This window comes from Curcuma longa, chromosome 11 (genome assembly GCF_044706935.1).
Source record: "Curcuma longa cultivar G26 ecotype Majalengka, Jawa Barat chromosome 11, ITB_CL_G26_1.1, whole genome shotgun sequence".
Lineage (NCBI taxonomy): Eukaryota > Viridiplantae > Streptophyta > Magnoliopsida > Zingiberales > Zingiberaceae > Curcuma > Curcuma longa.
The window spans coordinates 11,354,115-11,376,660 of record NC_133871.1 but is presented as its reverse complement, the minus strand read 5'-3'; the positions used below and the strand labels follow the sequence as shown (position 1 = coordinate 11,376,660).

At 36.7% G+C, this 22,546-nt stretch overlaps 2 protein-coding genes across 2 annotated transcripts; both read left to right on the top strand.

Annotated features, from left to right (window-relative positions):
* Nucleotides 1–1,397: 1,397 nt before the first annotated feature.
* On the top strand, nt 1,398–13,140 carry LOC141838718 (bifunctional fucokinase/GDP-fucose pyrophosphorylase). Its single transcript, XM_074726275.1, has 7 exons — nt 1,398–1,752; nt 3,381–3,660; nt 5,514–5,881; nt 7,549–7,675; nt 9,518–10,534; nt 11,590–12,308; nt 12,383–13,140. The coding sequence occupies exons 1-7, from the start codon at nt 1,741–1,743 to the stop codon at nt 12,776–12,778; spliced, it is 2,919 nt and encodes a 972-aa protein (XP_074582376.1). The 5' UTR covers nt 1,398–1,740; the 3' UTR covers nt 12,779–13,140.
* Nucleotides 13,141–14,561: 1,421 nt separating this feature from the next.
* LOC141838667 (E3 ubiquitin-protein ligase At1g12760-like) lies at nt 14,562–21,760 on the top strand. The gene is made up of 5 exons (XM_074726208.1): nt 14,562–15,389; nt 18,940–19,059; nt 19,146–19,278; nt 20,275–20,436; nt 21,420–21,760. Exons 1-5 carry the CDS (start codon nt 14,860–14,862, stop codon nt 21,591–21,593), a joined length of 1,119 nt encoding a protein of 372 aa, XP_074582309.1. The 5' UTR covers nt 14,562–14,859; the 3' UTR covers nt 21,594–21,760.
* The last annotated feature ends 786 nt before the right edge of the window (nt 21,761–22,546 follow it).

Sequence of the window (22,546 nt, the reverse complement as noted above, 5' to 3'; positions counted from 1 at the left end):
TTAAAGAACTTATAAAATGTAATTGATGGTAGATTAAGGGAATAGCTTAAGCACAAAACGTTGGCAATTAGCTGTGTTATTCTGTAGTCGAACACAAGCAAGATTGTTACTACACACCCAAAAGCAATAATTCCTATTTTCTATTTCTAATTACAATCTGTTCCGGTTGGATGCCATCGACGGTCAAGCCACCAATCAATAATGTTACTTCAACCATTGTTAGTCCTACCAACGAAGGAGCTTAAAAAGGAAGAGCTGAGAGAAGGGGTCAACGAGGCGCCAAGGATTTCCGACAGACCACTCCGATGCTCAAGTCAGCAGAGAGCAGGAAAGAAGAATAAGTAGTATGCATGTGTAAAAGAATTCAAGAGTTTTTTTCATACCTGTGGGAGGTTTATATAGTAGCAGGGGAGCACGATCTTCGAGGAACAACGTATGTGATTAGCTGTCAATGAACCAGTAATGCGTCATTAAAGGCACGATCTTTGACAATTTTCAATCATCCAACTGTTCGGCAAAGATGATTATCTTCATTTGACGGTTGTAATCATAAGTATGCGAGAATTTTGGGAACCAAGTTTGAGAATTAAGTAACCGTCCTTATCCTTTTGGTAGAACTGACAAGTTTGGTTATCCCTTTGATCTCGAGCCGAGGAGAGGTCGGAGAGTATGGGGCCGTGAGCTGTGTTATTTAAGCGGGCGAGCTGTGAGAGCGTGTGGATGAGCTGTCCGAGCGACCAAGTTATTTGAGCGATCGAGCTGTGAGAGCATGTAGCCGAGCTGACCTGAGTGTGTAGCTAAGCTGAGCGACTGACATGTCCGAGCAGGTGGTTGAGCTGCAGAACTGTTAAGTGGCAGAGTGGGCAAGGTGTGCGGAGCTATGCCTAGCTGTGTCGAACTGTTTGAGTGGATGACTCGAGCCTGAGGTCAGAAGGTTAAATCTGAGCTGATTGAGCATGGGGTCAGAGAGTTGAATCTGAGATTGACTGAGCTGTGAAAGCATGTGACCGAGATGTCTAATGGGTCAGACCGGATAAGAGTATCCAGGCTGAATGCCGAATGTTAGTATCCAGGTCGAATGTTAGTGATTGGGCCGTCCGAAGGTGTTACTGGAGCCGATCAAAACATGGTTTGACCATTGACATGTCAGATTAGATGTCAATTCAGATTGATTACTGACCTTTTTTTTTTTTTGCCATGTCAGATTAATAGAAATCCGTCATATCACAACCTAAACGAGATTAGTAGGGCGAACCCAAACACTAAAATTTCCAGTTAAAGAAAAAAAAAACGCTGCTATTTGTCGAATATTTGCCAATTAAAAATAGTCAGATTTTCGCTTCCCCGATCCTATTCTTTCCTGGTGCGGTCTCGCTCGGTCGCGGAAATCAAATGGAGAAAGGACGAGATCGGATTCGGCAGCGGCGTTGGGGCCAGAACAGCGCTCGTGGCGCTGACGAAATCGCCTCGGTGCTCCGCAAATGCTGGTACCGCCTCCGGCTGTCGGTGCGCGATCCGTCGCGCGTCCCCACGTGGGATGCCATCGTCCTCACAGCCGCCAGCCCCGAGCAGGCCGAGCTCTACGACTGGCAACTCCGCCGGGCCAAGCGTCTCGGCCGAATCGCCTCCTCCACAATCACCCTCGCAGTCCCTGACCCTGATGGCGCCCGCATCGGATCCGGCGCCGCCACTCTCCACGCTATCTGCGCCCTTGCTCGCCACATCCTCCAACTTGAGCCGATGCCCCCCGAGGTAAGCGTATGTTTCCGCTTCTCCGCCATTAGCTACCAGTTAAAGAAAACGGAGGCAGCATCCAAATTGGTGGCTTTGCCAGTTATTCATAATGGAAGAGAAAATGATAGGAATCTCCTTTTCTCCTTTCATTCTCTTCAAGTTTTATACATTCACTGCGGATAAGATTTTCGTTGTGCTTAGTTCTTTTGTCTGACTGCAAGTAGTTTGGTCTTTGTTAAATACCTCCCAGCTAAAGTAATTGCACTTTCCTTCTTCATTGGCTGCTATCGCCTCTTTAGCAATTAGTGTGGTTCGGCCAGGCCATTGACATTTTCAAGCCTAGATTTGACTTTAACAGAGGAGGTAGGTATGGTGACTCGGTTGTGATGGAATAGTTTGTCTTCATTATCTGTATAAACTCCTGTAAATCAAATTTTGTCACCATTATTAGCTGTTTAACTGAAGATTTGCCCCATGTTTTATAATGATCTACATTTGCATGCCAAGCAATCTCGGACTGACTTGTTTACAATGAAATGGCAATCTTGAATTTACACAAAGAAGTCAGTATACAGATATACCCGCTTTATTGACAGGAAATTTATAGATATAAAAGCTCACTTAATCATATCCTTATTGGCTTGTCAATTATCAAATTTATATAGATTGTCCAACTTGACTTCTCATAGACTAGCCTACATCCTTCAGTATCAGGCTAAATTTTTCAATAAGGGCTTCACTTTACTAATATCTTAAAATGGGCCTTCACCAAACATGTTTGAAGCTTTGGAACCTCAGAAAATTTAAGATTAGTTGGAGATCCACTTAATTTTTCTCTCTTAAAATTCTCTTATTTAATTGTCTATTTGTATATAAGCTAGTGGATTAATTCTTCTCTCATCATGCAACCCAACAATGCAATGCCTTGTTTTTGATGAGCCAGTTGATTAATTCTTCTTTATTGTAGTTCTTTGACAACCCAGTTTGATATTGAGAGCAGAGTTTGACCAAAAGTATACAAATTAATACTTAATAACTTTAGTATTTTAGGGAATTAGTTAGGGAAGCATAACCTAGTATTAGAGAACAACTGTGCTTGTTCTTGTGCTTGAACTGTTTTGTCCCTTTTTTTTCCCAAGTATTTATGTTATTTACCCTGTATTTGATCCCGGTCATGCAAAATGCTGTTGAGAGTTGGCTTGCATTCTCCCGCAACCTTGTCATTGCTGGAGCTTAATTCAGCTTGGCCTTGATAAAAGATAAACTATATTGAGCTGTTTCTTAACAATATAAGCTTAGAAAAGTTAATTGAAACAAATATTAATTCTTAATTTGATTTGTTGATTATCTTGCTTTACTTTGGGGTTTTTGTCAAGTATTTGTGTTATCTATTTGTTTTTTGTTTCTATTTTTATATTAATGGAGAAAATAACATGTTCTTCATTGAAATAAGATATTGGAAAAAAAATTTGTTTAACAAAAAATTGACAACTAATTTATTAGCACCTTTTATCACATGCTTTTGGTATTCATTTACGTTGAGAAATACTGGTCGAGTTTTAGTTTTATTCTTCTCTCTTATACTGACGATTCTATCATAATCTGAAATGATGTTTTAGTTCAATTAAATGTGTGATCTAATGCAGGTTACTGAAGACAAGAAAGAGAATGTATCGTATGTAGCAAATAGATGGTCAGATGCTGACATTTCATCCTTATCAACTGTCAACTTTATGTTTAAAAGACACATACTATTGCTCCATGCTGGAGGGGATTCCAAAAGGGTCCCATGGGCAAACCCAATGGGAAAGGTGTTCCTGCCGCTACCATATTTGGCAGCAGATAACCCCGATGGTCCTGTTCCATTACTTTTTGACCACATACTTGCAATTTCCTCTAGTGCAAGGCAAGCTTTTAAGGATGAAGGTTATCATTCTGCTTATCCTTTTATCAAAACCAAGATCTGGATCATGTATTTTATATTATATATTTGCTGCTGACACTAATATATTGTTGAAACTTGAAATGGTTACCTTGGTCCTCATTTCAATTATGTGCTTGGAGTACATTTTAGAATGCTTCTCTCAGCAAATTCATATTGATAGATTTACAAAATAATTTTTTTAGTTGGCACCTGGTATCCAGCTTACGCCGATTAATTCTGGGGGTGACTGGTCCGGCCCCATGGAAATTTCCCACTAACCGTTAGGGTAAATCGGTAAGCGCTCGTAACGGGCGGCCCATCAACCCAACGTTCTTAGGTCAACCATCCATTAAGGGAAATTCATCCATTATTCACCGAAACTGAGACTCGATCCTTAGATGCTTGGGAAAGGCATCCTGCCGCCGCACCATTCCATCAAAGCATTTGATTCTAATTTAAATTATTTGTGGAATTTGGAAAAAGGGAAAGATTGCGAGGTGTTACAATGTGCATAACAAATGCCCTAGGCACATATGATAGTCTAGATTGTGATCCAAACTTTAGGATCTTATGATCTTACAATCCCAAGTGATCTAAATAATGAAAATCCCAATAGGATCCAAATCCAATCCTGGATTTGCATATTGTTCGTGCATCGGAACTCAGTTCTAACAACCTTAACTACCAACTAGATAGAATATATTTAAGTTTAGTTGACATTTTAAAATTGATATTTTTTACTATTGAAAATATATGTATATATATTTTTTGAATCGTAGCATTTAAGAAATTTTTTGATCATACAAGCTTCCCTTTAACTCCTAAGTAGAGGAATCCAATTATGATTTATCTTATAGAATTTGCTATATAAAGATGGAGCACTTTAAGAAATGTATTTTTAAAATTTGTTTTCTTCATATATTTATTATATAATTTAATTTATACTTTATGACATTGAAATGATAGTGTTTATTGTTTATTGTAATCCTATATATTATGATAAATTATAAATGGAAAATATAGTTCTAAAATATTTTAATTATAAATAGTAGGATCCTACTACCTTTAGACCCTACGATCTAAACAAGAGACTTTTTTTTTGGCTCCTCAGTTCCAAAATATTTTGATTAAATTGTTGGATCTTATGATCCTATGCTCCAATCCTACAATTGAAACCAAAGAAACATTTTTTTTCTTTCCTAGGTAGGGTCTTGATATGCATTGTTAAAAAAAAATTATTTTAGTTTATGTTCATGATAACTTTGAAGGGGAGCCTTGGCGTAATGATAAAGTTGTTGTTGTGTAACTTAGAGGCCACAGGTTCGAAGTCTCAGAAATAACCTCTTGCAAAGAAGGGTAAGGCTGTGTACAGTAGACTCTTGCCCTTCATGATAACTTCTAGGATACGGCATTAAGGTACTAAATGATATAGACATCTAAGAGTTGACTAGTTGGTATGCTTCTTTTGTTCAAATGAATATCCATTGCAGTTACATCCAAGTTACATTTGACTTACCAAAGGACTGATTAGTAGTGATGCATAAGTTGGTATTTTGTTTGTGAACATTCTGTTGATTTTGGTGATTGACAACTTCTTTGCTTATTTCTGTATTTTTTTATATTTTTAAAATTTAATATTTGTTCTTCTTTGCAAATGAGATGTTGAAATATCTGTTTTTATTTTTCTAATTTTTTACATACAAATACTAATAGTTGATTTTGAAGTTATCGAGTTATTTAATGGTTGGGATACTTATAATTTGAAATTTTAATGTCTTAAAGCTACTTAGTGTCAGCACTCAGCAGATTGAACTTTTTTGTCCTCAATGTTAACTGGAAGCAATTTCATTGATAGGTGGAATTTTCATAATGACTGGAGATGTTCTCCCTTGTTTTGATGCCTCAACCATGATCCTTCCTGATAATTCAGGGTGCATTATAACAGTTCCTATTACCCTGGATGTTGCTGCTAACCATGGTGTTGTAGTGGCTTCGAATGAAGGAACTATTGGTGACAATTACTCCCTATGCTATGTTGAGAACCTTCTGCAGAAGCCAACTTTGGAAGAGCTCAAAAAGGGTAATGCTATACTACCTGATGGTAGGACACTGTTAGATACTGGTATAATAGCAGCAAAGGGAAAGGCATGGGCTGAGCTTGTTAAGATTGCCTGCTCTTCAAGTCAAACAATGATATGTGAGCTTGTTAATTCCCAAAAAGAGGCAAGCAATAGAACTTCAACTTGTTCCTAATCTTTTGTTATCAATTTAGAACACTTGAAGCTGATATTTGTCTTTCCACTTTTTAACATAATTCACATCTCCTGTTGATTGTACGTGGCAAAATTTAAAATCCTATTCAAAAGGCATGGTATTGGGACATTGCAGAAAACATATAAGTCAATATTAAAAAATATATTTTGCATTAATATTCCTAAATATATAACTTAAAAACTGAACAATGTAATCCCAATTAAAGTTCCTACCATATGTTTCACCTAGCTCATAATGGTTAATAAAAAAGCAAATGAGATCCAATCTCATATCACATCAGTAAACAAAACATGTCATGTTTCTCCAAGTCTTCAAATAATTGATGTTTAGTCTAGTTTCTTGTCATTATCTTCTGTTTAATTATACAAAGTTGTGATTCACTGTTTCCATTACTATGTGGATATGGATTTTCTTGGTTCAGAAAGGTCTGTTTGAAGTTGTGCCAACTGAATCGCACATCAATTTTTATCATTGTGTGATCTCATTTTGTTGCACTGTCAAAACCATAAACAATTGTTTCATCACAGTTATGGAAAATATTTTCCCTTCTCATTTTGTTTATTCTTTATTTTTTTTATTAAATTAGGGATTAACTAGATCTGTCATCTTCTTGTCTAGTTTATAATTGAACATATAGTTTAGTTGAACTAATACATTAACTTAATATTATTGAACTACTTGAGAGAGAGACCAGAGAAACTCTAGCTTATGAATAAAAAGTGATTTAGTTGATTTGAATATTACTAGTCATGTAGTTTGCATAGAGTTAAGGGCCATGTAGCCGCCCCCAAATAGTTGGGCATATGTAGGCATGTCCAATTCAGGGAACGATAGTTATGGTAGTTGACCTAGACTGCATTACAAAATCAATATGGTTTTCTAATAGATATTTACTAGACTCTTTCACTGGCTGTCTTATATGTTTCCAACATTTTAATTACCATCTTTGAAAAAAGATACAAGTAAAAGCTCACAGTCAAATACACTGGTACTTTAGGTCTGTTACTCTCAAAAGCAGGTGTTTCTTAATGCATCCAGATTCTGAGCATCCTCCATCTTGGTCATTCTTGGGATTTAGTGATAGTATATCTTTTAGTAAACCGTTTGTTTATTTCCTTTTGCTACAATATTCACATTAAATGGGGCCAAGAACAATGTTTGTGAAGTCGTTCCTATTGAAAGTTTGGTTCCCCCTATAGTGGCTCGGTTTATTTGTGCTTGGAGGTGGTTGGATCCTTAAATGTGGAGTTATTGTGACCTAGTGGCTTTCTTCAGGAGACAAAGGCGTGAGGTATTTGTATCTATATGATACCTTGTAAATACTGTAGCCAATCCACTCAAATATCTGTAATTGGTCATGTTCTCTTTTTCCTGCTTGTTACAACGTGCTGTATATTTCCTGGTTCATTAACATTTAATCATGTAATCACCTTCTGGATCCTGCACGTGCAAAACCTGAAACTTAGACTCGTCACCTGTTGTACGAACATGCAATTATCTATCTGTCAGTGTTTCCTTCCTCAAATCTTATGTGGTTCTGCTGTTGGTTCTATGTTGCTCTTGTAGTTGGGACTTTGTTACGCTTTCAGGTTTCCAGCTAATTCATTCTCTTGCAGATGAGCTTATATGAAGAATTGGTATCAGCATGGGTACCTGCTAAACATGAGTGGTTGAGGTCACGCCCTTTAGGAGAAAAACTTATCAGCGCTTTGGGAAAACAGAGGATGTTCAGTTTTTGTGCATGTATGTGTCACTTGTCTCTCTTTGCTAGAGTCTTGTACTTGTTGATCATAACCAATCTATTCAATGCATTCTGTGATTGCCTATACCACTAATGATACAATGAAATAAGTTGGCTCTTCACTGTTCCCTCTCTCTGCCTCCTCTTCACCCCCCTCTTTGTCTCTCTCTTTCTATATATAAGATATCAACTGTAGCTTTTGTGCTGTATATTAATCTTCTCGTGGTCTTATAGGAATGATCCTATCAGTTTCTGCAATCTTTTGTCGAAGTAGTGACAACTTCCGTTTCTTTCTTGTCATCGTTCAGTTTCTGCAGTGTTTGTATCTGTTCAAGCTTTGGAACATTTTGAGATTAACTTAAATGAATTCTAATACTATAATTTCTTCCACATATTTTGTTTACCACCAAATATAAGTCTATAGCAATTATAAAGTTTATTGAATAAAATTTAGGAGCAAAAATTTAAAAATATAACAAGTTTCTCAACTAATAATTGTGCCTTCCCACTACCAAAATGAATGTTGTGCATTGAATAGGCACATTAGTTCTTATATATTCTCCTGAGATTAATCACAGATTTCATTATACAAAATAATCCTCCTAAGATATCTAATGTTGAAATAATTGTTTTCTACAGAATTATAATTATATTTAGTATTGAGAGGTTGACTTGGATTGACACAATTAACAGAAGAACATGAACAAGAATATAGATGCATCTAGGTTTCGCTGGGTGTAACATTACATCTCTTTGTTGTTGATGATGTTCTGATTGGTGCATCTCTTCTTCTCATCTCCTCTCTTTTAATATTTCATCTATTCCTTGTGATCAACAAATAAAATTGAAGTCTGATACCATGAAAAACGATCTTTCTATTTCAGTCAATGTTGTGCATTAGTGCTTCTCCTCCTCTCTCTTTCCTCTCCTCCTCACTTTTTTTAATATTTATGTCTTTGTGCTAATAGTTGTTAAAAAAGATGTCATACAGGAAGAGAATCTTCTTATCCTTGTCAGTTCTGGATAATATCGGCCTGTCAAGCCTTGTCTTGGTTGATACCAGTGGAATTGCATTGTCACAATTGACAGTTATATTTACTTGTGCCTACATAATATCGGTATTGGTTGGCAACAACATGATATCAGTCGTGTTGACCAAAACTAATCAGCATCTGAGATGAGACCATGTTGCTAACTATTACCTTGGTCAGTTAGATTTTAGATTCACTCTCAATATTGTCACTTCAAGTTAGTTTTTTTTACTTCTATCCCTAACACCTTCAACACAACTTAATCCAATTTGTTTGAGATCACTTTTAATCATATTGAATTTTTTGATACTCTATCCCTAACACTTTCAACACTAAATAATCCAACTTGTCTAAGTGATCTATCACTCATGTTTGAAAATATTTATTTTCTTTACCCAGTTTCTCTTATTTATTTTTGTTGGTTTTATGCATAATTGCTCACAGCTAGTAGAATCTTTTAATTTGTTTCTCCTACTAACTTCACACATTCATCTTTATTTTATTTTTACTTTTTTTGACAAACTGTGTTTTCTAATTTTTTTGCATATGTAACTAAGAAATTAGTTATATGACTAATTACTATGATCCTGATAGAATGCTATCCAGTAGCACATCTCTGCCAGGCATGGTTGGTGGTTCTACTCAAATATCTCATACTATTTGTTCTTTGTGGTTGATTTCTGGAAGATACCATTCCCATTGCTTCCTTTCTTGTTTTATTGTGCTTTTTTTCTTTCTAAACTGGAATGAGTTAATACATGCAGCTTGCTGGAATTTAGTTTATATGACTTGCTGTTGTGATTGGTTTTGCAGTTGAGTTGTCATTCTTACACTTTGGTACATCATCTGAAGTACTTGATCACTTAGGTGGTCATAAATCAGCATTAGTAGCTCCCAGACACTTGTGTTCTATGTCTGAAACTACTTCTTGTGACATTGCTGCATCTGCTGTTATTCTTTCCAGCAAAATTGCACCTGGAGTCTTTATTGGAGAAGACTGTTTAGTTTATAACTCATCACTTTCTGGTCGTGTACTTATTGGATCACAATCCATTGTCGTTGGGTTGGATATAACATGCAAAAAAAGAGAGGCAGAAGTTGATAATTCATTCCTGTTTGCTTTGCCTGATCGTCATTGTCTATGGGAAATTCCCTTGATTGGATCTTTGGGAAAAATTGTTGTGTATTGTGGTCTTCATGATAATCCTAAGGCTTCTGTTGAAAATGGTGGCACTTTCGGTGGAAAACCATGGAAAAAGGTCCTTCATTTTCTACACATTCAAGAAAATGACTTGTGGAGTTCTGTGGGCAACCAAGAGAAATGCTTGTGGAATGCAAAACTATTTCCAATTTTGTCTTTATCTGATATGCTTAATATAAGCATGTGGCTTACTTGCTCAACTACTCGCAACTGTGAAAATATGCTATCTCTATGGAGAAGTTCACATCGCAGCAGTTTGGAGGATTTACACAGATCGATAGATTTTTCACTGCTTTGCAACCAATCTAGTAACCACCAAGCAGATCTTGCAACTGAAATTGCTAGAGCTTGCCTTACTTATGGTTTGCTAGGTCGTAACTTGTCCCAACTATGTGAAGAAATTTTACAGAAGGGTACTTCTGGAAAGGAGATATGTAAGGAATTTCTTGCAATCTGTCCAGTTCGTCAGGAGCAGACTCATGGTATTCTTCCTCAAAGCAGAGCATACCAGATGCAAGTTGATCTTCTTAGGGCTTGTGGGGACGACTCAAATTCTTGTATATTGGAGCAAAAGGTTTTGACTGCAGTTGCAACTGAAACTGCATCAGCAGTAAACTATAGGGTTGAAGGTGAAGATGCATTTTTTTTTGCTTAAGAAAATCTATTTCAAGCACCAATATATATGCAAGGCTTAAGCTGCTTAAATACTTAATTTAATTGTATCTTGTGCCTCTCTTTTTTTCCATATCATATATCTTGTGAGAATGCTTTTGTTCATACTTTTGGAGGAATCAATCACTTATCCGGTCCTTTTCACATGGAACCAGCCTTTCAAAAATAGGCATTCGTTGTTTTGCTCATAGTTCATTTTGTTCAGATTAAAAGATGCTGTGCTCTTGGTTTAGGGTCACAAATGGTATCATTTGAAGAGGCAAATGGATATCTATTCTTCTAAACTATGAAGTTGCATATATGTTGTTATAAAATTTAATCTGCATGGATATCCCTCTAAATTTATAAATCTTCACAAATACCGTTATTTCATCCAAACTTTTATCAATGATTGGTTAAAATTACATGCACAAAATGCCATTCCTATAATATTGACACTTTTGAATTGTCTTCTTTTCTGTTCTTCTTTATTTGCTTACATTTTATTATTTTCTTTGCATTCAAATGACATTCCAAAATATTAAATAAAGCCACATCAAAAATCAATAATAATATTGATAAGTGACTAAATTTAAAGGCACTTGGTATAATGTTGAAATTTAAAGAATAATAATGAAAATTATGATCATTAGATTTCTATCTTTAAAAGAGATAAACTTCATTAATGACATATATGCAAGATTTGAATTTTAGAATGATATAATTGTAAAATTAAATTTTAAGTGGCAAATATGAAATATAGTATATCATAAGATATATGTGCTATTTGGTTTCATGTTACAGTATCCCATGTCAGTATATTCTGCACATATGCTGTGACAACCTAGTTTTGCATTTTATATGTTCTTCCATATAAGAATGAGAATTGTTTTGTATCACATCATTTTGTAGTCTGAATTTCTGACTTTTTGTTCATAAGCAAATGAAATAATACAGCAGCACCTCTCTTTATCTGCATATATCCTTTTTGTTGTTAAAGTCATGTTAACTTATGCACGATATCTTTTCCTAGGTGATTCTTCTGGTTTCCAACAGATTCGCTCTTTGTCGGAACAAAGAACAGATCCTAGAAGTACTTTCCACCCTAAAAGAGCACGCATAGAATTACCAGTTCGTGTTGACTTTGTGGGGGGCTGGAGTGATACGCCTCCTTGGAGTTTGGAGCGTCAAGGTTGCGTTCTGAATATGGCAATAAATCTGGAAGATTCCCTTCCGATTGGAACTGTAATAGAAACCACAGAAAGTCTTGGGGTTCTGATTATGGATGACTGTGAGAAACAAATTTTCATTGAAGATGTTCTCTCTATCTCAACACCATTTGATAAAGATGATCAGTTTCGACTTGTAAAAGCCGCATTACTTGTCACTGGAATTGTTCATCATGAAATATTGTCCAATTCAGGCCTAAAAATTCAGACATGGGCCAGAGTTCCTCGTGGGAGTGGTCTTGGAACGTCTAGCATTTTGGCTGCGGCTGTTGTCAAGGGGCTATTGCATCTCATAGAAGGAGATGAAAGCAATGAAAATGTTGCCAAAACTGTTTTGGTACTAGAGCAAGTAATGGGAACAGGAGGTGGTTGGCAGGATCAAATAGGAGGTTTGTATCCAGGGATTAAGTGTACCTACAGTTTTCCTGTACAACCATTGCGCTTGCAAGTTATTCCTCTTGTTGCTTCACCTGAGTTAGTATTGGAGTTGGAGCAGCGTCTAGTGGTGGTGTTTACTGGCAAAGTATGCCCATTTACTGTGTTTCAATTGTCTTCTATTTTCCTGTGGAAACTCTTATGGCGTTGACAATTTGGCAGGTACGGCTTGCTAACCAAGTTCTGCAGAAGGTAGTAACTCGATATCTCCGCCATGATAACCTTCTGATAGAAAGCATCAAGCGCCTTGCTATGTTGGCAAAGCTTGGGAGGGAAACCCTGATGAATGGTGACATTGATGAGCTGGGTGACATCATGCTGGAAGCCTGGCAACTACACCAGGAATTGGATCCATTTTGTAGTAATAAACTCGTTGATAGGCTTTTTGCTTTTGCTGAACCCTACTGTTGCGGCTACAAGCTGGTCGGTGCAGGAGGTGGTGGCTTCGCTTTGCTGCTTGCAAAGGATGCAGTTTATGCCCAAAATCTAAAGCAGGCACTCAAGGAATTCTCTGATCCTGATGTGAAGGTGTACAATTGGAAAATTTGTCTCTCCTAGTTACTTTTGACTTCCTCCTTTCTATATTGGTAAATGTGCACATTGAAATTTTGTATATATGCTATTAATAAATTATTTACTCTATTTTTGGATAATGTCAAAGCAATCTCATTAGCAACGACAGATACAGATTGAACAAGCAACTGAACCTGGTCAGGCTAGCATTTCATTTTATCAAAGTTGTAACTGAGCAGTTCTGTTTTTCAAGGGCAATACATCTGAATTTCTTCTTGATAATCTGTTTTGCGTTTGTCAACAGTTCAGATCATCCAGTTAAACATTTTTCTGAAAAAGTGGTCCTTTTTTCTCGCACATCTGGTAAGTGGTGCAATCTACAGAGCCGCTTGACATGATGAACAACTACATCCACCATATAACAGAAGTGCAAATGGAAGTCTGCGCAGTAGGTAACAGGTATTCTATTATTGCTTCTATTTGGTCATGGGAATCACGGTTTCAGCTAAAGTTTGACCTTGTGATTCATCAATTTCTATGCCAATTAAGGGTTAATTTTTTTCAATTTTATAACATGACAATTTTGTAGCAATCTCTACTCTTGCCACTTTCAGCTGTCAAGCATAACCTGATCTATGTGGTTTCTTTGGCCTCTTAAGCTCCAGTTGAAGGTCCCCAGACTTGTATTGCAGGTGAACAGTGTTTCTTCCATAACAATCAATATATTGCCAGCTTCTGCAATTCCATCAGTCATTTCCGTAATGTCAGTGAGCTTGGATGCCTCTGCAATCTGCGACGGTGGGATAGCCAGCATCACGGGCGCTTCCCACGGACTATTGTTGCTCATCACTTGCTTCTGTAGATCTTTGAGTTGTGTTGGTCTTATTTCTCAACTACCTTGCTCCTTTGCTGTGTCTATTTCTACTATCAAACAAATGTTTTCGTTGCTTAATTAGATAACCTTTCAAAACATCTTTTGTTTACCTGTGTGATAGATGAAGTCAGTCAAGGAGCTTTACTCTAAAATCCTTGTTGATCTTACTCTACTCATAGTACAATTTTAGCAGTGCGTATGGGTTCCTCAGAGTATAAGAATTATTATGACAGTGTTATTGAATGTTTTTGAGTTTAACATACTCATCAAAGGGTTTTGGATATAAATTCCACCATTTGATAGCATATATGTGCTCTTGGTGTAGGTGCAGTTGTCAGCCTTAAAGAGTAGGCGCAGGGGAACTAGTCTGTGCAGAATTTTTGCCCGAAGTAATGAAACTTTGCTTCAACTGCAATCTGGGTGTTTGGTCATGTGCGTTTCAGAGGGAACAGTAAGCTAGTCTGTGCAGAATTTTTGCCCAAAGTAATGAAACTTTGCTTCAACTGCAATCTGAGTGTTTGGTCATGTGCGTTTCAGAGGGAATTTATTACAGCATGTAGTGCGGCCACGACCAAGTCTTGCCGCGAGGTATTGTCTTTTGCCTTTTGAAATATTTTAGTTATTTTTGTAATGAAATTATTTCAAATAACTAATCATTCTTAAATAAATATCTCTATTATACTCACACCGTTGATTGCCTTCCACATCAGATGCCTAACTCAGGATTTTCCCATTGCTAATTTGTTATCTTTTTTTTTATTTCATCCAAATATTCTTTTACTGGTAAAAAAAAATGAATAGATCATTTACTTCTTTCAAAAATGACCATTCTCCGACAAAGAATAAATTAATATAATTAAATTCTTCTCAAATTTGTTATTATATAAATTTAAAATCCATGTCATTTTAAATTAGAAGATATACTTTTCTTTTTCATTTTATCACACACACTATTCTACGACCCGATTCCATGTCAATGCAGTTGGCCAGGCGGGCTTCTTAGGTCATCACCTCTGCAATTTCGTCGCGCTGCTGTTCTTGTTTGTGTCGAGCGACCGACGAGAGCCAGGAATTTTACTCCAAATCTACTTTCGATTTCCGTTCCTTCCAAATCCTTGTCTCTTTCCCTCATCGATGGTTTATTGATTTCGATTGGTGATCTCCATGAGTGGAAGCGACCGGATCGATCTGTGATAGGGCTAGGGCAAGACTTCGAGCTTCCTTGTTTGATTTTGCCTCTGCGATCTTGTGGATGGCGACCGCGAGCCCTCCGAGCCCCGGAGGCACCGGAAGCGTCGACTCTGCTCCGCTCCTTAGCACCCGGAATGCCGGCAACCGCTCCAGAAGGGGCCGGGGTGTCCTCCGCGCCTCTCGGTTCATCCACCGGGCGAGCAGCCGGCATATGATGACGGAACCATCGATGATGGTGCGGGAGACGGCAGCGGAGCATCTGGAGGAGAGGCAGAGCGACTGGGCCTACTCCAAGCCCGTGGTGTTCCTCGATATCATGTGGAACCTGGCATTTGTGGGCGCGGGCGTTGCGGTTCTGATCATGAGCCGGTATGAGACGCCGTCGATGCCTCTTCGGTTGTGGATCGTCGGGTATGCGCTACAGTGCTTTCTGCATATGGTCTGTGTTTGTATCGAGTACCGACGTAGGCAGACGACCCAGAGGGATGTTCTGGACGAGGAAGAAGATGGGGGGAGTGGAAGGAGATCCGGATCAAATTCACCGAGGGCGACAGGAGAAGCTGTGGGGGATGAGCAGAACGATAGCACCAGGTAAGGAGCTTAAATGATATTTATCTTAAAAGCTAACAAGTGATTATCATCGCTCCCCGTCTAAATATCCATACGCAGTGTAATCTCTATTCATCACTTTTTTCTCATGGCCTTTCCCATTTCATGCTAGTTATACCTTGTCTATGTTATTTGGTGAATGACGCAACTTATTTTGTTTGAGATGCTAACGCAATAGCAAATTGAATCCAGAGTGGTCAGTCAAGTTATGGACAGTAACATAAAGTTTAGAGGAGAACTAGATAAGCGTTAGGAACTGTCCTAAAGATTGTTTCAAGGTGAAATTTTGATCCTTCATGATAGATGCCATTGGAATGAATAAAGTTGAGATGTGAAATTGTGAATGCTATATCATGGAAATTTAAATTATAATGCTATAATTAGAAATTTAAATTTAAATTATGATAGGTGCTCATCTGTTTAGTTTTGGAAGGAAGCATTTGAGATGATAAGAGTACATGTACGCTTCCTTGATTCATTTGAATTATTTATTCATTTATTCAAACACTGGAAGAATTTTCCTTTCTTTCCTCTCCCCTCTACTTTAATTCTTATCTCGCAAAGTAAAACAACCTAAAGGCGGAAAAGGGGGGGACATCTTAGATGTGCTTGCCCCCATCCAACAGTTTGGGAAACACAAGCTGCCTTGAAGTTGTGAGTCATCAGGCCGAGACAGTAGTTAAGTTTGGCCTGTGATTTCTCCTTTTCTGAGATTTTGCTCTTGATCATCGAATTTTCTCATGAATGCTTTAATTCTGTAGACAAAGGCTTGACCCAGCCTCTTTAACAATCAAGTTCCATGGGAACAGTAGTAACTGGGATATATTGGGCTTAGGAGAGCATGCATGATCTGTTAATAGAAGACAATCCAATCTTTTGAGGAAGGAGAATGAAAAAGAGAAGATAAAAGGGAAAGGAACTATTTGCAATAAAACTTGCTTGATTTATTATTTATGTAAAAGGTTACATACATATATAGGCAACTCTTATGTCTAGCTCCTATTGTCTAAAAGAGACTTTATTTTGGATCACCGAATGGAAATAAATTCAGTATGCTCATTCTAATACGTTGGTCCACAGCGGATCTATTTTATATTAAGCTAATCAGTAGTCACAATTGTAAAGATAACATCTTCTAATGAAACTTGAAATATAAATTTAATACCACACAAATTTATTGCTGCTATGTTTTGCTAATGTGTCATTGATCACTAACATGGTAAAAAAGTGCATAATATATCTCAAATGTACCTAATGTGATTGAGGTAATTACAACTACAGCTGATTATCTTCATCTAGATCTTTGACCATCATGTGTCAACACCATCACACTCTTCCAGAAGAAGTCTGATTATCTAAAGCAGATAAATCAATCACAAATTTAGCTCTACAGTTGTAGTTATGGGTGCCTGGAAGTAATCTCAGGCAAAAGAAAATTATAATTCTTTGAGAATGTGAACTTTGACAAAGTTCGTCCTTGTTTGCATGCATTTGGGTTCATACAAATTGATCAATCAAATTTAATGATGGCAATCTAAAATTGAACATACATGTGGCTAGACCACACTCACATAACCAAGTTTGAAGATCATCTGAGCGACATCATAGGACATGTGAGAACACTTCCATACAATAAGCGTGCAAGATCCTACAATCCAGGATAGTCACAGCATGTGCAAAACATAGGATGGAAAGTGGGCCAGATGACTGCCATAGTGGACTAGAGAACAGTGCATCAATGCTCTTTCAGCATCAGACTAATATATGAAAGGGCACCACACCATGACTTTCTTGAGCTCGATGATCAACAAGCTGAGTGGCCATTGACCATTACAAGTACTTCTAGTTTGTTGATTTGATTGTGGTAGGAACAATTGTACTTGGAAGGTGGGAAAATTCACTTTATGGCTCTATTCTTATTTTAGCAATTAACAATTGTGATACACTAACAGGTGATAATGACACAACTATGGTGTGAATATTCAATGGGACAGTAAACAGATTACATGGTTGTGATGTAACTGGAGCAACTACAAGAGCCAGTGATAGGACTGCTGCATTGAGAAAAATTAAGTTGTTGGCAAGAATGGATTTGCTGGTGAACAGTTTGCAGAAAAAACAAAGAACTGCTGAGACTATAGACATGCCTGAAAACTATACACAATGATTAGGCAGAAGATAAGGTGTTGTTATTATCGTGGAGACCTCTATTATATGCAACTACAAGTGCCTTTCTTCTGGTATTGTTCGATCATTTGAACCTCCCTTCCATCAGAGTCGTCATAATCAATCTACACAGGTGACACAGCTTGTGAATATTTTACCTTCTGCTAGCAATTCAAGACATCTATTTGAAAATGGAACTGAAGTCCACAGCCTGAATTGATCCATAGATCTTTCAATTTGTTGAGGATAAAAACTAGTTCAGTTTTGAATTGATTGGTGGACAATCACTTGATTCAAACCATAGAATAATACCTAAACTTTGAGTCAAAGGGCAATTCAAAGCGATGATTACATGAAATTTGAAATAATTAATTGTTCATCTAATTCAATGAATACACTGGAGATGAACATTTTGGTTCAAGGTCATCGCTTGCTTTGATATCATAAAGCAGAAGGTGTTCAAGATTTGAAGTTTCATTTGTGCCATTGTTTTGGTCCTGGTTGGAATGAGATGGTGCTAGTGGCATATTGATGTGGTGGAAGAAGAATAGAATGAGCCGAGAGGAATAGGTAGATCTTTAGCTAAAACAAGTAAGAATTGAACGTGTGACAATTCTTTAGAAAAGGTTTAGGTGTTTAGCTTGTGCTGGTTTCAGTCAGCCAATGGATGAGCTGTTTCAGGTTTCATCTATGCCAGCCAATATAAAATTAATTTGTTTCCTTAGTATAATTCTTATAGAAAAGAAATTAGGGTTGATTGGTTAACCAGTCATTATTACACCCTCTATTTAAAGGTAGCCCCTCAACAGGAGGTGAATTCTCTTGTAATCGTGCCCATGCTGAGGAATTTTCTGATTATTAAATTTTTGGCCTTCTGAGTGTTCTGATTTTGTTTTACTGTCTAAAAAGTGTTCTAAAATACCAAACTTTATGCGATCTTAATCATGGTTTTGGCTTAACAATCTTTGATTTGTTTGGATGAACCATTATGATATTGGCCTTAAGTTTCACACTTCATTAAGGATTTCTTTACTGATTCACTATTTTATTTTAATTTTTATCTTGTGCCACCATGCGCCAACTATGTGTAAGATGTTTGTTACATTGATTAGTCTCAATCAAAATTTGACACTTGACTGAAGGCTTGTAGTTGAGAATTCCCTTTCAAAATGCAATAACTGTATCTTCATCTGACTTTAAAAAATCCCAAAACTGATGGATATTTATGTTTTCTTCTTACATTTATAAAGAAGTTACAGAATTCCCATTTTCTTGATCCCATTATTAAATCCCTTTTCTTCTTACATTTTTTTCTTAAAATGTGTAAGTTGCTTTTTCTTGATCCTCTATGATCTCACTCTGACAGTGTGGTGAAACACTTGGAGTCTGCAAACACTATGTTCTCATTCATATGGTGGATTGTTGGTTTTTACTGGGTATCTGTTGGAGGCCAAGAGCTGACCCGTGATTCTCCCCAACTTTACTGGTTCTTCTATGACATAGATCGGTTGTCATTTTAGTTCGATATCTGAAGATTTAGTATTGAATAGGTCGTTTTATCTTTGTTTGCAGGCTGTGCATAGTTTTTCTGGCATTTGATGTGTTCTTTGTTGTTTTCTGTGTTGCTTTGGTGTGTGTAATTGGTATAGCTGTTTGTTGTTGTCTGCCTTGTATCATAGCAATTTTGTATGCTGTTGCTGATCAGGTATGCCACCTTGACTACTAGTACCAATTTTCTTGCTATTATGCATCTACAACCTTTCTGTTGATGAATTCCATTGTCAATTTGGAACAATTTGTTAGACTTAGATTTTGTGAAATTTCCAGATTAATTGCATGGTTTGTTAACTTGAGGACTAAAAAAGGTATTATGATATGCAATGTCATACTAGAGCTCGTTTTGGATAGTTGGTTGCTTCACTGGTTCTTATACACAACCTTACCCGTCAAACTAAATTTGCATGTGATCTGTATTCTCCACTATGATGTGAAGGCCATAATTGGTGTAGACATTAGTGGGCGCTCATTGAATATTTTGCTGTTCTTCTCTTGCTAGGCTGCTGTATCATTATCTATTTTAGTGTTCTTTGGTTTTACTAAATTTCATGTTCAAAGTAAATTCTAGTTGAATGATCATTTTTGTAGTATAGTTGAGTGACATCTGACATACATTAATCTGCTTTGCTGTGGCAGTCATATTCCTTTTTAAAACTGGTAGATTTAACATCCAAGTTTTATATAGGCTTTTTGTACCTTTCCCCAAATTGTGACTGTTATGATTCATATCAATGCTTCAATCGGAATCTTTAGCTACACATTTTACTTAGATTGTGTAAACATGATTATTTGATGGAGTTGAAATTAATTGGTTGGATCACCTTCTTTATTAGTTTTAGAAGTAATTCGCTCTTTGGGTATTTGTGGAGATATTTAGAAGTAATTCTCTCCACTGTTATATTGGGAATTTATGAAGACATTTATTATTCTAGATCCAGATCAACCCATGAGAATGACCTATATCAAAGATTAATATGCCCCATTTTGTGCCTACTTAGCTGGCTACTAGTGCTGTTTTGCCACGGACCATAGGGCACTGTTGCCATGCTTAGTACTGGCATATTTCTTATTTCAGATAATTGGTACGTTTGGTATTGTGGCAATTGAGTAGTAGAAAGTATTTGATGCATTTATTGTAAAACAGGAAGGAGCATCTGAAGAAGATATATGCCAACTACCAAAATATAAATTTCGGAGGATTGGAGATCCTGAAAAACTTGATGAGATGTCGGGGCCTTTTAGTGGAATCATGACCGAGTGTGGAAGTGATTCACCTGCAGAGCATGTCCTTTCAGCAGAGGATGCTGTAAGTTCTGAAACTTAACTATTTTAAACATTACTTTTCTCTTTACCATATTTCACTTTCTTGCTGATTGCATGTTATTATATTATGTATGAAATAAAAATTAGGCACACTACAAACCAAAAACACTCTCTCTGTTGTTTAGGAAAATAGTCTTATTTTCTATTTTTTGTTTTTTCATATTTCTCGATTTTTTTATTGTAAGTTTTTTCTTCTTTTCATAAAGATCAAGCATCTTTTATGCGAAAATAAATTTTATTATCCTATGGCATCAAAATATTTACAATTATTTTTTATTTTTTAAAAAATTATTTATTTATTCTTGAAAAATGGAAACTGAAAGAAAGTTTTCACAAACTGAATAAGAAACATTGTGAAATTGCAAGTTCTGCAGTATATTATTCTTTGTGTTTATTGGAATTTGGATTCCATTTCCATTTTGTGAAAATTTTAGAACCTGTGCGACGCTTGTTTGCACTGCAATAAATTTAAACTGTCTTGTTTATTGAAGTTATGTTGAATCTTTTAACATTAGTTTTTCATAGTCAATTATTTTTACACATGTACTTGTCTCATGTATTTGTCTCTTAGACTAAAATGGAGTTCTATGTAGATGTGCATGTTACTTAGATTTAGTGGAAAAGTCTTTCTTCCCTTAAAGAGGAAACTGACGTTTGATGGGGCTAGATTTGAAACCTTTTTGTAACATCATAAAAAAAAAATGCTTCCAACTTTGATTTTTGTTCCCATCTCAAACCAGTGTCCATTGTCCTAGAGATCTTAGCCTTCTCTCCCATGATATGAAGCGGCCTTAAATGGTTTGGATCTAGGAGCCCTCTGTAAGAAATCTTATGCAAGGCCGCCCCATAAACCTGTGTTTTCATATTTCTTTACTTTTATACCAATAGTGACACCATGAGGGCTATATCTTCTGTAAATAATGCAAACTGTTGTTTAAGCTTCGTTCTCTTTTCTTCCACCTGCAGGAATGCTGCATTTGCCTCTCACCTTACGAAGATGGCGCGGAGCTACGTGAACTTCCATGCGGCCACCATTTTCACTGTGGTTGCATAGATAAATGGCTCCACATAAATGCCGTTTGCCCCCTCTGCAAGTTCCACATTATAGAATCTCTCAACCAAGGAAGAGAGGAGGTTTAGACGATGATGCTACCTGATTGTCTACTGGAAATTCTATGTCCTATTGCCTTGTAACTATGAGCGGCTTGTATCAACCTGTGTGATTCAAAAAGCGAAGTCATAACTTATTTGACCATACCTTAATTGTAGCTAATGTCCAATAGAAGAAAAAAGATTGTTGTGTAACGTGTGCTGTGGTATTGTTCGTAGATAAGTGTGCATTTCCCTTTGCTGAATCTTTTATTTGAAACTTAAGTTGGTTAGGTTTAGGGATGATTTTAGTTTTAAAATTTTTCCTGCCCCATTCTAGTTTTAAGACTTTTCCCGGGGTTGCTTTACATATACGAGTTTAGTGAAGATGGGAAGGTACATGAACTACCTCATATAAAACGAGGTCTCTGTTACACTAACTCGGGCATAATTTGCCAGTCGTTTTTAGGTATGAGAAAGTACAAATGCAATGTGATGAGATGTTTGGCACAGTTGCCATGCGATAAGGAAAACATTTTTTCGGTAGTTGTGTCTTAAAAAAATTTAGTGAAAGAATGATCAAATAAAAGTCAGTTCGAGATCGTACATCTCTTCGTATTTTAGTTCAATGATAGAATAATATAATTTGAGAAATATTTTAATTTGTATTTAATTATCTAATTTGTCTATGTTTTCTATTAATTTGACTTGTATGGCCTATCTAATTTGTTTCCAAGTGTTTAATTTTTCCCATCGGTTTATATTATCCAATTTAGGTGATTTATAGAGCTTACCTAACTTGGTTAGTTCACTTCACCTAATCTTTATGATTTGATCAACGTGATTACCTTGTCTATCTTTATCTATCTACTTAATCAATTTGATTTATTCTTTAGCCTCTATCTACCTTGCTTGATCAGATTTGATTCTGACCCCATGAGACCACTTGTTTTTCAAAATGCTCACTAGGCTCGATATGCTCGTGCTACTCGGTTCATTCCATT

Coding starts and splice junctions, on each gene's coding strand:
- LOC141838718 (XM_074726275.1), top strand. Junction 7,676..9,517: donor GATGTTCAGTTTTTGTGCAT/GTATGTGTCACT, acceptor TTGGTTTTGCAG/TTGAGTTGTCATTCTTACAC. Junction 10,535..11,589: donor AGTAAACTATAGGGTTGAAG/GTGAAGATGCAT, acceptor ATCTTTTCCTAG/GTGATTCTTCTGGTTTCCAA.
- LOC141838667 (XM_074726208.1), top strand. CDS start 14,860: ATGGCGACCGCGAGCCCTCCGAGCCCCGGAGGCACCGGAAGCGTCGAC. Junction 19,060..19,145: donor GATTCTCCCCAACTTTACTG/GTTCTTCTATGA, acceptor CTTTGTTTGCAG/GCTGTGCATAGTTTTTCTGG. Junction 20,437..21,419: donor TCCTTTCAGCAGAGGATGCT/GTAAGTTCTGAA, acceptor TTCCACCTGCAG/GAATGCTGCATTTGCCTCTC.